General features: G+C 42.5%; 1 protein-coding gene across 3 annotated transcripts in view; it reads left to right on the top strand.

The window, feature by feature from the left end:
- The window catches only part of CREB5 (cAMP responsive element binding protein 5), a 381676-nt gene that overhangs the window by 138137 nt on the left and 227996 nt on the right, over positions 1-15543 (top strand). For all 3 annotated transcript variants that reach the window (XM_033088717.1, XM_033088718.1, XM_033088719.1), the window contains exon 5: positions 10193-10365. In XM_033088717.1, the coding sequence (XP_032944608.1) occupies positions 10193-10365 (173 nt within the window). The remainder of the gene's footprint in view (positions 1-10192; positions 10366-15543) is intronic.

Below are 15543 nucleotides of genomic sequence, written 5' to 3'. Positions count from 1 at the left end.
GTTATCTCTGTATGTCGGGCTTAACACGGCTGTGTGCCCAACTTAGACAAGAGGAAATCATAAATTGATTGTTCTTTATACCCACACTATCACCTCAGGAATCATAATTCATTTATCCATTCCATCAGTGGTCATTTAGTTCTGTGCCAGGCTCTGAGCTAGGTAATAGTGATAGTAAACGAGAGAGGCATTAAATTCCCTTTCTGGAATTTGTAACGTAATGAACTGGAAAGAAAATGATAACAATTACCCATGGTGACATGTGCTATAAAGGAAAGGATTGAGGTGCTGAGGTAGAAAATAACGGGGGTGACGGGGAATGTCTTTAGTTAGGGAGGGGACATAGAGAAGATGAACTGAAGTCAGAGGAGAGACAGCAGGGCTGTAGGAAGATGCTACAGTATGTTCTTAAAGTTCTTTTTACTGTGTCTTAACTTCATAGGTCAGAGGAAGTGGGGTATACTATCCTCATTTTGCACTTGAAAAAACACCATCCATCAATCAACAAGTTTGTTGCCTAAAGGATAGGGTTTAGCTAGCCAGAGAGGAAGAGAAGGAATTCCGGGCTTACGGAATGTACCTGCAAAGGTGTGACGGTGAGAATTTGAACTCCTGTGTTGTGTAGTGAGTAGAGAAGTGTGGCTGGGGTGGAGGGTTTGGACAGGGGACAAGGGAAAAAGTTGGGACTGGATACATGAGCCTCGAGGCAAGACTGAGTAAGAGCGGGCTTTAGTAAGGAAAGGGAAACGCCGGTCAGTTTTCGAGGGGAGGAGTGACAACAGGAAAATGATGATTGACACCAATTCATTGGACAGTAGGGTCTGGAGCGGTCGGGAAGGGACCAGAGGACTGGAAGCCTAGAGAACAGTAGGGAGCTGTTGTGTCATCAGGCTAGGAGGTGATAAAGCTGTGGGGCTTGTGGACAGCAAAAAAAGGACAGCTGTAGGAATCATTATGAAGACCAAAGCAGCAGACTGAAGAAGTTAAATAAGATCACGTGCTCCATGCTGGGGCTCGGCTGAAAACACAGACCAGTTGACCAGCCCTTTGCCCTTCAGACCGTGGTCTCATCAGCTCTAGGTGATGTGTCTCTTCTTGTTTCTACTGTGTGTATGCATGTGTAAAGGCATTTTGCAGATTCATTTGTTTCTCCTTCCCACCTTTCCCTAAACTCCCATATCCCTATAAACTTTCTTCTCTTTCCACAGCACTGGTTACACTTACTAGATAGTCACTCGGCAAACATCTATGTGACAGGCATTGTATTAGCTCCTGCGGACAATGATGTGAAATCAGACTCTGTCCCTGTAGTCAAAGTATTCACAGCTAAAAGGGGAGAACTTAAAAATAAGTACGTGCACCAATGTGTTGACAGGAGATTTGAAAGAAGCATGTGTGAAAGAAGATGGAGGACAAAGGAGTGGTTAATTAATTCTATCCACCCAGTGGAAAGGCCGTGTGAGCCTTGGTAGTCATCGTGATAATAGCAATGATAATTATAATAATGGCAACTAACAATTACTGGGCATTTAGTGTGCTCAACATTGCACTAAGCTCTGTATTTCTGTTACTCAATATCATCTTTATAAAAATCTTACATGGTAGGGTTGTTCCTATTTTACAAAAGAGAAAACCGAAGCAAAGGGAAGCTATAAAGTTGTTCAAGGTCACACATTATTTATGTGTGCACCGAATGCTTGAATTGATTGTGTATCTGCAAAGTACACATCACGGAGCAGGCATTGGCGCTTCTCTGACGCACATGGCGTATTCACCGCTCCCAGGTCCCTGGAGGAATCACACACGGAAACAAGTCTTGCTCTCGCATGGAGGTGTGGACAACGTGCTGTGGGAACACAGCAGGGAACGATCCACAGGCCCAGAAGGAGTAGGGAAAGGCTCCACAGAGGAGGGGACGTTAGAGCTGGATCTTGATAAACGGATTGACTGCAAAGAAGAAATATTATGTGCAAAGGTGGAACAGAGACGTGAGGTGGTGTGGAATAGTCTAGGAGCACTGCGGTCTGTGTGTGAGAGCGGTGAGGGGTGTTAGCGAGGACGGGCTCCAGGGGGTGATGTGGGAAAGATTGGTGGGCATTAGATCGTAAGAGGCTGAAGTCTCCGCGAAGGCATATGTGTGAGGTCGTGGGACGCCAGCACAAGTGTTTAAGCAGGCTGGTGCCATGATGGATGCACATCTTTCTGGAAGAAAATTCTTGAAAAATGAGGAACCTCACCAGTGAGCATTGAGTACAATACCATTTTTCAGTGGCGTTCGTCTCGTGTCTAGCTACCAGGATATCTGTGGAAACATCAACCACAGAAATGTGCCCAACTGTAATTCTCATAACCTGAATGAAGTGGCGCCATTTTCTTCCTTTTAACTCATATGATTATATTTAGCAGAAGCAACTGAGACAATAAAGTGGTAGATGAGAGGAGACACACGGACAGTCCAAGGCACTGAGAATCCAAACAGGAAGGAGCAGGCGCTTTGAGAGACACCTGAAAATTGTTTCTCACAGTCAAGGGTGGCACCTAAGAAGACATTTATTGTCTTGCGCATTTTACTACAGTATTAAATGAATAGCTATAAAATGCTTACAGGGATGGTTCTGGGCTCCATGGCCTCAAACCCAGTATTAGAAAGGATGGCAGCGATGTGGGACTGGAGGAGAGTGGAGGCCCGTCAGACGGATCCAGCTGCTCTGTGTCCCGCAGACTCAAGCCTAGAGGCCCACTCGGGGGGCTGCCTACTTCCTGGAAAGGGGTGAGTGGACTCAGGCCACTCAGGGTCACAGCAGTGTGCGAGCTGCTTTCCTACCCATGGCAAGGGAATCTTCCTTGGAACTTGAACTTGATCCAAACATCAGAGAAATGGTGTCTTTCTCAGGCTTTCCCTGAGCTCTTGGAACTCTTGAGGAAGATGAACGAACACCGAAGCTTGCGCAAGTGAGGGCTGTTTGTTTGCTTGTTGTGGTAATTCGATAAAAGTATTGTTCAACACTCTTTGGACTACAGCTTTCCCTCCCTAATCTTAATCTGCCCTGTTCAGTGCACACCAGTCTAGAAATGCCCATGTAGACAGCATGATCATAAGACAAGGGCCGCTAATCAATCACTTTGAAATGAAGTCATGGCTTTTTTAGAGGAGAAGATGGTGGTGATGACATTGATCCAAATTAGTGGTATGACAGATATACTGTAATCCTCAGCATTGCATGCCAGCATCAATTAATAATTTCTTTTAATGCCCATAGAAAGGATATCAGGCACAGATGTTTTTTGCCATGTCACTTTCCACTAGAAAATATTTTTACAGGGAGACTGAACAGGGAGTACGTCTTAGTAGGTAAGAACCTGGACTCTGAAGCCACTTATTGGTTGTGTGACTTTGAGCAAGTCACTTAACCTCTCTGTGCCGTAGTTTCCACATCTGTAAAATGGGGCTAATAATCATACCCTAGACTGATGATAAAGATTAAGTTTACTGACATAAATAGTATTGCTGTAGAAGTGTTAGTTATTATTAATAATATTTCTATTTAGATCGGTCATAGGGACTAGCTACCCAGAATGAACCATTCTTCTCTGAGCTTCACATTATAAACTTTACTGAAAGGAAAGAAGTACACCTTTGCTGTCAGGTACTATGCTGAACATCTATTATCACATGTGATACTCTCTAGAATCCTGTCTGTTAGATGATTCGTTTCCATTTTAAAGACGAGGAAGTTATAGCTCAGAGAACCTGAATAACATGCCCCAGGTGACAGGGAGCTGATGTGACCTTGATCCTGATTCCGGTGCTCCTGTTATCTTTCTGTACCATAGGTCTCTTAGAATTCTCTGGGGATAAGGAGCGAACTCTGAAAAAGCAGAATTTAAATGTGCGTGTTAAGGCTTAAGTTTTGACAGTGCCCTGCCCCCTCCTTTCCCTTCCCCTCCTGCAGAGGTTGCCTGAGATGGTTTCTTACCTTATGTTGTCCATCTTGCCCTGTGTGAATATGCTAAGGAGGATGCTGTGGAGAGAGAGGCAGCCTGCATGACCCCTGGTCTCCTCACCTCCCATCTGCGGTGTCTTCTCTAATACCTCACTGTCCCCTCTGTCATGGAACAGCCCACCCTGTTAGTAGGATTCAGAATACCCATACTGGTACTCCAGCTCTGAGAGCATCAGAAAGGAGGAGTCAAGACTGTCTAGAATCCCTTCTACATCTCCAGAGAGCCTAGTATCTCCCAGAAAGGAAGACCTTTGTTATTCTGTGAATGTCTCAGACATCTTTGGGATGCAGTTCATGGATGTTTACATCTGAGAAGTTCTGAAAGTCTTCGTAACTGCCCGGGCATCATTAAGATGCAGACAATTTCAAGATTGCACAACTCAACTTGTAAACACGTGTTGAGATGACCCTGGCTCTTTATAGAGAAACCCATAAAGTCTCCACACCTTGGCAGTTGGACAGAATATAGATTTGAAGATAACATTTTGGGACCTCATGGGAATCAACATTATTTTGCCTGTATGCTCCGACCTTCACTTCCATTTGTTGTTCATTTGCCTTCATCCTTCATTACCACACCCTGAAATTATAGTTATTTGTAAGAACACCAATGTATATTCATATACATCAGGTTGTTTTCTTGCATATTGTATTCCAAGTCCATGCATGCAGAAAGACAATTACCACTCTACCTGAAGCTCTCTGAGTATGCAATCAAGACTCATTATTTCCCTGGTTCTCATCCCATTCACACCCTTTATGTCTCAGAACAACAGTGAATGGAGAGCAAGGTATATTGCAGGACATGAAGGGAGGAAAAAAATCAAAGGGCGTGTGGAGAAATTTGAACTGAAGAGGGAAAATTTTAGGTGAAGATAGTTTGTCTGTGGAGCTTTCATTTTTGATGTCTGAGAAATTTTACTTTCTGTTAGATCAGTTTCTTGAATCATGATCCCATGGGTCTGGTAGGAAGCTGTAATTTTCAGAAAGCTAATTTCTGCAAAACCTTATGGTTATGGAGAAAAATCAATGTTTCTAGACCCATGAATCAGTTTAAAAAGTCTGTTTGGATGTTTAGTGTCTCATAAAATGTAACACAGAAGGAGACTTATGGAGTATCAGAGCTGGAAAAGATCAGGGAGACCATGTGGTCCAACCCCTGCTTTTATTATTTCAATGAGGTTATGGAGCCGGGAGAGTTGAATGATTTATCCAGGTTACATGGCTACAAAGAGGGGTAAAGAGACTGGACTCGAAGAGACATCCTAACGCCTAAGCCAGTATATTTTCAACATTATCATATGTTTAATAATCATTTGGAAGCATTTGAGCTGAAGTATGAACTATGTATCATAACTGAGAGAATCTTAGCAATAGAAGAGACCTCTGAGCTCATCTAGTGCCGTCTTCCTCCTGATGCAAGAATCCTGTTGGTGACATTCTTGACAGATGCCCAGTAGTCTGTACTGGCTTAACTCCGAAGCTCAGTACTGTACAAGACGGCTGGTTTTGTGTTTGGGTATCTCTACACGTTGGTACATTTAAAAGGCTAAATTCATCTTTTTGAAGTATCAGTCCAGAAGGAGGGAGGGAGGCCAAAGGTGAATGGCATGGCATTAGGGATAGTGTGGAGTTTTACTCATTCTCATCTTAAAATGAAGATAATAATGCCTACCTTTTTAGTGTCATTGTGAGGATTAGAGGTGCAGTTTATAACGCCTGTACACTAGTGGCTGCTTCAAAATAGGTCCTCACATTGTAGCTAGCATTGGCTTTTATCATTATGATCCCAGTTTTTGAAATTATGACTGCTGGAGCAACAGAGACTATGTATAATCCCGCAAATATTTGAAGGCAGTTAGCATGACCCTCCAAATCTTTTCTTCTTAAGACTGAATATTCCCCGATTCTTCTACCTTTCTTCCTGTGATGCATTTTGGATGCCTTCATTGCTTCCATTTCCTCCTATTTGTCAATTTCCCCCTTAAAATGTGGTGGCCAAATGTGGTCAGTTCAACATGCTCTACAGTGGAATAATTACTTCCCTTGATCTGGACATTGCACTTCTCTTACAATAACCTAGATTTATGTCAGCATTTTTGGAGGCCAGATCACATAGTTGGCTCAAGTAAAACCTGAGCCTACTATCCAGAACATTAGCTATGCCTCCCAACATGTGTCAACCACAGAGTTGACAAGCACGATTTTTACATCTTCATCCAAGCTGTTGATAAAAGCGTTGAACAAGAAAAGGCCAAAGGCTGAACCTCGAGGAACACGCCCAATCCTTCCTGGCATATTGACGTCCATCCACTGGTTTTATGACATTGTTTCACCAGCTCCAAATTTTTGCACCTATCTAGAAGAAATAACAGCAAGCTAGAGTCATTCTTTGTGTTTTTGAAATTGGATATTTAATTTACCTGGAGGTAAATTGCCATTCTTCTATCAATGAAGACAGGTTTTGAACCCGTAATTGGGAAAATGTGAACTCGGAAAATAATTTCATGTTTGAGTTACTATGTAATGCTTAAAGAAAAAATATCTCCTCTTAACATGAAATAATAATGCTTGCTTAATTGTTTATTTTTTTCACAATGTTTTGAAATTACTCTCTGGGTGTGGGGGAAGGAAGCTGGAGAATTTGCAGATTTCATGTGTAGGGGAGAAAAGAGATGATTGAAGAATTAGAATATAACTTTCAGACGCCTTCTCTATCTGTGGTGGAGATCACAGAGACAAAAAGATATCTTAAAAATGGTGGGGAGAGTGTGAAGTGGTTTCCTAGATAGTCTTTTTTATTCTTTTGAATGGTTCTCAGAGAAGATTCATAAACATTTTTGGTGGAGAGAGACATACTTTCTCTCCTTAACATGCTTTACTCTGAAGAAATGAAACCAATTTATTTGTGCTGCAGCACAAGTCAGTTTTTGTTGGTTTTTCATGGTGGAGATAATGGTTGTTGCCATCGTTTGAGCAAAGTGGTCAAAGACTTGAAGCTTACCTCTTGGTATCTTCCTCCAAGGGCTCATTTAGTATTTTCTCAAAAGCTTTACTTTCCAATCTACATAACGGTGTTTATGGTTTTCTTCTTAATCCTGATCCTTTCTATTTCTCCAGTTCCTAACCAAACAAGCTCCTTAATATCTAAAACTCTATTATTGTGAGCATAATTTGAGATTTCAAGGTAAGTAGACAAGAAGTTAGCACGCTGAAAAATTGCCCAGGGAATAAAAGATAAGATTTCATCGTACGGAATGTTCTAGGGAGGCTATTTTGTGTTTTATTCATTCACTCAATATTTACTGAGCACCTACTCTATGCCAGGCACTGACCTAGGCCATGGAGACCCAATGGGGCGTAGGGTCAGGTTTGGTCCCTTCTGTCATTGTGCTTATATCTTAGAGGAAGGAACAGATATTAATCAAATAATTGAAAACATTGTAAATTTGTGGAAAGTACTGCAAAGGAGAGGGAGATGGTGTCCATCATTGGAGAGGTCAGTGAAGGCTTCCTCATGAGATGCTTGATCTGAGATGTGAAGATGTAGTCAGGGGAAGAGCACAGGTAACAAAACAGAGCACATTCTAAGGCCCTGTGCTGAAATGGAGCATTTTTACATCTTCATCCAAGCTGTTGATAAAAGCGTTGAACAAGAAAAGGCCAAAGGCTGAACCTCGAGGAACACGCCCAATCCTTCCTGGCATATTGACGTCCATCCACTGGTTTTCAGTTCAAGGGCAGGAAAATTCCAGCAAGGTGGAATAATCACAGAGAACAAGAGTGATGGTGGTATGAGATGAGCTGGGGACGTGAGAGGGGTCCCTATAGGCCTTGGCGATCACACGAGGAGTGCTGCTAGAGTCTTCTGAACCATGGGACGCAATCCTAGAAGTGGGGGGGAGGGCATAAGGGAAGTTGTGTAGACATGATCAGTTTTGTCTTTTGAGAAGATCACTGTGGCTGTAGTATAGAAGAAGAAGAAGGGAAGCCAGAGTGACTGACAGGAGACCAGTTAGGAGACCACTGTCTAGTCCGGGAAAGGAGATGGTGATGGTTGAGTGTAGGTTGGTGGAAGGAGAGATGGAAAGCCCAAAGAGATATAGGACGCTTAAGTTGAATTTGTAGTATTTGGGGACTGCACATAAGGGTGATAGAAAAGAGGTATCAAGGGTAACTCAAGGAGGGTTCATAGATCTTATATTCTTGTTTGTGAATTTAAAGGTTATTATTTTAAAAACTGAATTGTATTACTTGGTTGATAACCTTTGGCAGCATAGCACAACAGAAATAATTCTGAAAAGATAGTCAGGGACTGTTATTGACCAAGTAGGTGACTGTGAGCAAGATGAAAAATTTTGAGTGTCTTTGAAGATTCAAACAATGGAAAAAATAACACTTGGAATTGTTTACTTTACCAAGACCTCATTAAGACCTGGGGCAATAAATTTGTTAAATTTCACTTTCAAAAGAAATAACACAATTATTTTTGCTTCCGTTATATTTAGTTCAATTCTCTAGGCCTCTAGATCCTATAGAAAAGAACTCAAGCATATTCCCCACACTGACACTCCAATACAAATCAACACTTCCTTTCATGTTACTTTAACCAACCACATTATTTTCCCACATCAGAAAAAACCTTCCAGTGTATAAGAGGAGCTTTTGGGCCGTGTGTGTACGTATAAGCCTGTCCGTGCCTTTGGGAACCCACGACAACACGGTTGGCTCACGTCTAAGCCAGGGGCCCAGTTTCCATCTGGACTCCTGACAAACTGTGTGGCCAGGAGTTAGAAATCAGAAACCTGGGGAAGGTGCAACGTGACGGACACAACCACCCCAAATACCATATATGTTATCACCATCATTTAACACATAGTGCAGGAAATCCTGTTCTTTGCAGAAGAACTTCAAAGAACCACTTCTAGTTCTCCTGGGTAAGATTTATTTTGTTCTCTGCTAACCCCAAAGCGCAGACAGATATATATATATTTTCCTCTAGTAAATTGCTAGTGACACTTCATTTCTTTCCTGCCATCTTCAACCTGTTGTCCAACTGCCCTCTCGAATTTCCCTACACTCCTAGGCTGAGGCGCTATACCTAGTGGCTTACAGAGGCCCACTTACTTGATTTGCTTTGCCCTGGGCTTTCTCTCTTTTCTCAGTTCTGAATTTTTCACGTTTCAGTCCCACCATGTTGATCAGCGCCTGTAGCCTCAGGGTGAATTCTCTTCTGTCCCAGTGACTTTCATTGCTAGGAAGAGTTGTTTTTTAAGCCAGCTTTATCTTGAGTATTTTTCCTTACTTCTGAATTTTACACAAAGAGGCCTTCATGTAAGCCATCAGAAATAAAGGCATATTAGGTCCCTTAAGGGACTGAGTTGTCTCTTTTGTTCCCGTCACTCGTGTATTCATACAATACATGTTTACTGAATGCCTACCATGTTCCAAGCACCATGGGATAGAATTGTGAACACAAACATTTTACATTCTAGATGAATAGACACTGAGCAAGCAAGCAGACAATCAAACGTTATTCTGTATTCCATGGTTCCATAAAATGGTTATGGATTGATTTTGTGGGAATATAGTAGAAAGTTGCAACTCTTGCTCTTATGTCATTGGATCCCAGACACCCTGTCTTCTAGTCCAGTCATCCATCCTCATTCCCCAGGTTATTGGACTTGGGTCATGAGTACCCAGATTATGATTTGGAAAAGTAGTAGTTTCCTAGGGAAAAAATAGTGGTTGGCCACTCTTATAGAACTGAAAAAGAAAAAATAACCCAGTGCGCTTGTCATTCAAAGCAGAATGCCAAGTGACTCTTCACTAAATCACGATATTATGCACTTACCACAGAAATCATTTTCAAATGCAGTATATATCATACCAAGTCAGAGAAGATATGCACTAAACGTCTCTGATGTAAACCTCACATCAGGATGGTGGCAGAATGATTAGTGAACTTTAAGGTATTTCCTTATGTGCTTTACTCTTAGGGTGAATAGTTATTTTTCATCTTCTCATAGCTGTACGTTATAATAAGATGAATGGACCCATGGCTTTCCAGAAGCCATAACTCTCTATTTAGTTGACATGACCAGATTCCCAATTTTGGCCTTGAGAGCTTGAGAATAGAATAAAACATTAATTTCTTCTGACCTTTCCCCTCTGTCTTCTCTGGGCAGAATATCTCGATGCATAACACAGTTGGTGGGGCCATGGCGGGGCCCGGAGCTCACCAGCTTGGCAGCACCCGGATGTCCAACCATGACACCAGCGTTGTGATTCAGCAAGCCATGCCGTCACCCCAGTCCAGCTCTGTCATCACACAGGCACCTTCTACCAACCGCCAGATCGGGTAAGGAGACCTCCTCGGCTGTCTCTGGGTCCTGGCTGGAGCTTAGGGAATGTTCTGGATCTTCTCCTTGTTTCTAGAGCTCAGATTGGATGAGACAGAAGTTGGTTTCCCTAGCTGGTGTGATGCTGCCTAGAGCTCAGAGTGATGTTTTTGATGGGAGAAGGGAGAGGGGGACTTTGTTTGGTGGAAGCTGCTTGACCCTGACTTTGGCGGGGGAATGCAAGTCATTCTGTGTCATTGTTTCTTCAAACAAAATTTGTGAATTTTAAGATGACTGCAGGCAACTTCATGGATGTTATGGAGACCACAACATTGATCTCAGGACAAATACTTGAGAATGGTGGAAGGAAGTTTCACCAGCCCAGTCTCCTCACCAACAGAGTATGTCCCTCCCTTCCTAGGATCTGCTAAGCCCATCATCTGTGTCTTCTGTATATTTCCACAGTCCTCCTTCCCTCTGATCATTTTTCCTTGTTTCTCTTCCTTGTTAATACTTCCTTACTAGCGCTTCCCTCTCTCTGCCTTGGTCCATACTCATTCCTGAGTAGACAAAACAAAGAAAGCAGGCCCTCTCCCTCTCATATACATAAAAAAAGTAATAATACAGAGGCATTGAGAGAAATCGGTAGAATGGTCCAGCCACTCTGTATTATGGGATCGAAAGAGCTCTCACTTCTGAGTATCGTGTGATAGCTCTCACCCCTGACTACTCAGAGTGTGGTCTGAGCACCAGCCGCGTGGGCATTACCCAGGAGCTTCTCAGAAATGCAGAATCTCTGGCCCCGCTTCCCTATCTCCAGAATGAGGATGGTGTCTCTTGTTTCCACCCTCACAAGGGTAGAGTGAAGAAGAAATAAAAGATTTAAGAGCACTCAGGTTCTTAGGAAGGACACATAATAACAAGCCAAAGAGCTATGATAAATTTATGTTGTTGCATGATGAAAACTGGTGGCTGTATATTCCCAGAGTTCTCTGTTTAAAACAGGGGAGGGAGCCCGCTGGGTTTGGTATATGCATCCAGATTGAGTTTGCACATTCAGCTGAATATTGGATATAGTGATTTAAAGAAAAATTAGAAGCTGTCCCACAGTTTGTCCGTGCGTCTTTGCCCGCTTATTTTTAACGTCTGTAAGAATTACTGACCGAGTGAGCACTGGGGATACCACGGGCTTTTCCTCCTTCAACTGCTCTAGAGGGAGTACCTTGTCTCTCACATTTCTCAGCTTACCAGGATGGGTTGTGACACGTGAAGACGCAATGGCTATTTTGTGAGTTTGCCATGGGTACATGTGGGTTCCCATTCAAGAAACAGAAAATTAATCTGGCCATTTGAATGCTTGGCTTTGTTTGAAGAAGCCAACACTAAATTAGCAAGTGTCTCTGTTAAAGATTTCTTTTCTTCTCAAATGACTGTGGGAGCAAATGTTGCCACCATCTAAAGCAAGACCTATAATATACTAAGAGGGTGGGGTGGATTTGTTAAAGTCAGCGTCTAAATTTCAAGGGACTCCTTTACTCCAGTGGCTTGGCTTTGGGCAGACAATTCACAGTTAGCCCAGCTAATTATAATTATTTTATTTTTCTTTCAAGGGAAAAAAAACACAAACATAAAATGTGCTAGAGTTTACAGGCAGTTTTACAGCATTCCTTCTCCCCTGGAGTTCTCCCGCCTCTCCCCCCACAAACCCCCAACTACCCTCTTGGAGGCCCTTAGTATTCGGCCATTGTTAATATAATGCTGTTTTTTTGTGTGTGTGAAATAATCTTTTAAGGCCTAGTATTAATTCTAAGATGGGTGTTGACTCTGTCGATAATTTATCCAGCTGGCCCAGGGCTGTACAGTTAGGTGACATTTCTAAGCTGTGTCACTATGCCTGGATGGGTGGGGGTGTTTCTCTGGTACGCGTGACCTCCTGACCCATTCCATTTTCCCATTTATTCCCAATCCTGGGGTGGCGTATGTCCCTCCTGGTGTGTTCTAGGAGATAATTGTCACTTTCAGGACTCTGTCTCATTGCCAGACTTGAGGGAGGCTGTTTCTTTTCTTCAGAACCTTCCCTGTCCTGCTTACCATGTTGATTTCAACCCACACATCCTGTCATTTCCATTTTCTCCATGTGACCCATCCAAAACCTTGCCCGGATGATCGTGGGGGGCTCAGCAAGGAACAACCCAACCCATCTCGCCGGTGGATTCAGAATGAAACTCTAGGTGGTAACATTTGGGGATGGTTGACTCTTTTATTTCTCTCAGCAAAGAGGAAATGAGTACTTATTTTAAAACATGAGTTCTCTCTGGAGACTGTGTCTTTAAATGAGCATTTGAAATTGCAGATAGTTTTTTTTTTCTTTCTTTCTTTTTTTTTTTTGAGGCTGCACAGAACCATATTGTAGTAATATTCTGATTTTTATCACAACCTCAAATATTTAAGTGTCAAAATCTGGCCAAGCCACCTGCAAATGTTTGCCATGGCAACTGGCCAACAAAAACAGCAAACAGCAATGAAAGTCTTCATTCAGCCTGTGCACTTAAGCTGCATCCAGCCAGAGGGGCTGGGACCCACCTGTGCCCACGCACAGCGTGCTTTTGCTGCGGCCAGTGGGTGTGTTCACAACTGAAACTTGGTGGGAGTGAGAGGGGGCTGCCTGTCTCCTGCTTCCCCTCTTTCCTTCCCTTCTGCTAGTGTTTGGCTTCTGCTGCCAACCCCACTCTTGCTCTCTTTTCTGCCCCCTCCTTTCGTGCTGTATTTAAGCTTAGAGGCTTGAATGTAGTATTGGGAGTGACACTGACATGAAAAGCTGGGAAATGGGAGCAGTGCCCGTTCTCAGGGAAGATTTTGGGGACAAAGTCTAGGCATCCTTGTGAGCATGTGATTTTCATACTTTCTGAGCAGGCGCTGAGCCAAAGTAGGCCCAAATGGGTAGAAATGCAAAAATCCAATGAGATAAGGTTAACAGTAGGTACAAAGGCAAGACGGGCAATTTCCATTCCATCCCCCTTCAGCCTCTGCCATGCGCTATGCCCAGTTCTGTCACGGTAGTGTTATTATCCCAATAGAAACTGTTGGTAAATATAAATATCCCAAATTGCACTTGTGTGGTTAGGCAGGCTAGAAAAACACACAGCACTAGAGAGTGTGGGAGGCATCCCCAAACTAGTGACTACTTGTGCTTAGTCAAACTGGCAGACACTCTGTCGGGGAGAGTGTCTTCGGTTGATTGATGGTAGCATTTTAGGTGATAAGTTTTCCAGATGGGGTAAAAAGAAAAAAGAGTGAGGCATGGGCTGTGAGGGAGACAAGTGAGACAGAAAACAAGCATGTGTTAAGTATAGATGAAATTGATTCAGCCTTGGACCAAATATGTGGCAGATTCCAAGATCTCTACTTGTCATTTTTATTAGATATCATGTAACAGGCTCATTAATTCAGGATCAAGCCAGGGAAGCCTGGGAAAGATGGTGGATGAGCAGGCAGCCTCTTATTCTCTCCTTTTCCGTCTCTGGATCTTCTCATATGGGACGTTTTTGTAGGAGCCAATAGTCAGTTGAGTAGGTGGTTATAATCCTAATAGATCCTAGCTTTCCTAAAGAAGTCTATTTCTCTTTATAGAGTAAATGATAGTGGATAATTCATGCTCAGTAATTCTTCAGGAGAGCAATGAAGATACTATGGAGTGCAGAGTTCTACAAGGATCAATATCAGTACAGAGTTCTGACAGGTTATGAGAGGTACTGCCAAAATATTCCACAAGTTTTCTTCCCCTATTCTTCTTGTATTCGAAATGTTCTACAAATTTGATTCTCTGTATGGAATTGGGGAAATATATAAACCGGTTATTAAATGATTGGTGAAAATTCTTTGACAGTAATTGGTTTACAATGGGAGTGTGATAGGTCTAACACCAGAAAATACAAATGCTCCTACTAGGACTGATATTTGGAGAAAATATATCTGTCCCACTGTGGAATATTCTAGTTAATAAACCTGGAAATTTGAAAATATGTTCCACAGACTGCCTATGTGAAGTCATTTGTGTATGTAAGTACTCTGTGATTTTTATACCACGGAGTCCTGGCACATATGTGTCCACGTGATGTGTAGCCATATCAGCTATTTGGTCATCAACCCTTTTTGCATGGGGCTAAAGCTAGGCAAAACAGACCTAATAATTAGCCAGAAATTTATATAAAATATTATAGAAGCAAATTTTGTTTTATGTAAAAATATAAAGGAGCCAATACTCATCATAAATTGTACCTTCTCTCACTCTTTCTATAGTATTTTTCTCTCTTTTCTCTTTGTCATGCAGAATATCCGGTGTAGCTCCATGAACATGATCAAGGAAAATAATAATAATAATAATAATAATAATAATAAATAATAATAATAATAATAATGATAATACTAGTAAAGATGCTTATTACATCTTAGAACTTGTTGGTGTCAAAAGCAATGCCACCTTTCCTATCAGGGAGAGTCATATGGCTTTGTTGTATGAGTTAGTGTTGCTTCTCGAGGCGTTCATTGAGATGGGAATGTTAACTGATTCCCTCAAGAAGGGACTGTTCATTGATTCGGGGTTTTTTGTGTCATTGTTGCTCTGAAAAAAAGAAGACCAAAAAAGTGGAGTCAGGAAGTGATGCCATCACAGAAAGGCACGGCTTAGAGAAGCCTTCAATAGCAAGCAGTTTACAGTTTAAGAAGGGTCTGCTCTGTAAATGCATAGGTGTAAATCCATTCTTAAGAGTTTTCTTAAACTCCACAAACCAACTGAGCATGATTAAGAGTGTCCACCACAAGACAGCTGTCCCTGCCCACCACGAGCTAATGCTAGCGACATCCAGGCCAGCCTTCTTCCTGCAGACGCAGCAGGGCAGCGGGTCCCAGGTTGTCACTGGCCCAGGATGGCGTGAAGCCCCCTTTGAGTAATTCAGATCAGAAGCCATTATTTCCTGCTTTGTGTTTTTCTGAATATCACGGCTATGAACATTGCTTTATTGTTAGAAAGTTGCTGGATCTTTCACAGCCCCGAGAACATTTACGAGGGCCCTTCAGGGGGATGCTTTCTGGGAGGTTGACGGACTTAACCATATGGCTCCCGTTAAATCCCATGCAGAGCCTTGAGAAATTACCTCTGACAAGGGGGCCAGAACCCTCCACTAGCAGAGTTTTATGTG

This window comes from Rhinolophus ferrumequinum, chromosome 20, assembly GCF_004115265.2.
Source record: "Rhinolophus ferrumequinum isolate MPI-CBG mRhiFer1 chromosome 20, mRhiFer1_v1.p, whole genome shotgun sequence".
Classification (NCBI taxonomy): Eukaryota; Metazoa; Chordata; class Mammalia; order Chiroptera; family Rhinolophidae; genus Rhinolophus; species Rhinolophus ferrumequinum.
Note: the sequence above shows the minus strand (reverse complement) of the source record. Positions and strands in the feature narration are given on the sequence as shown.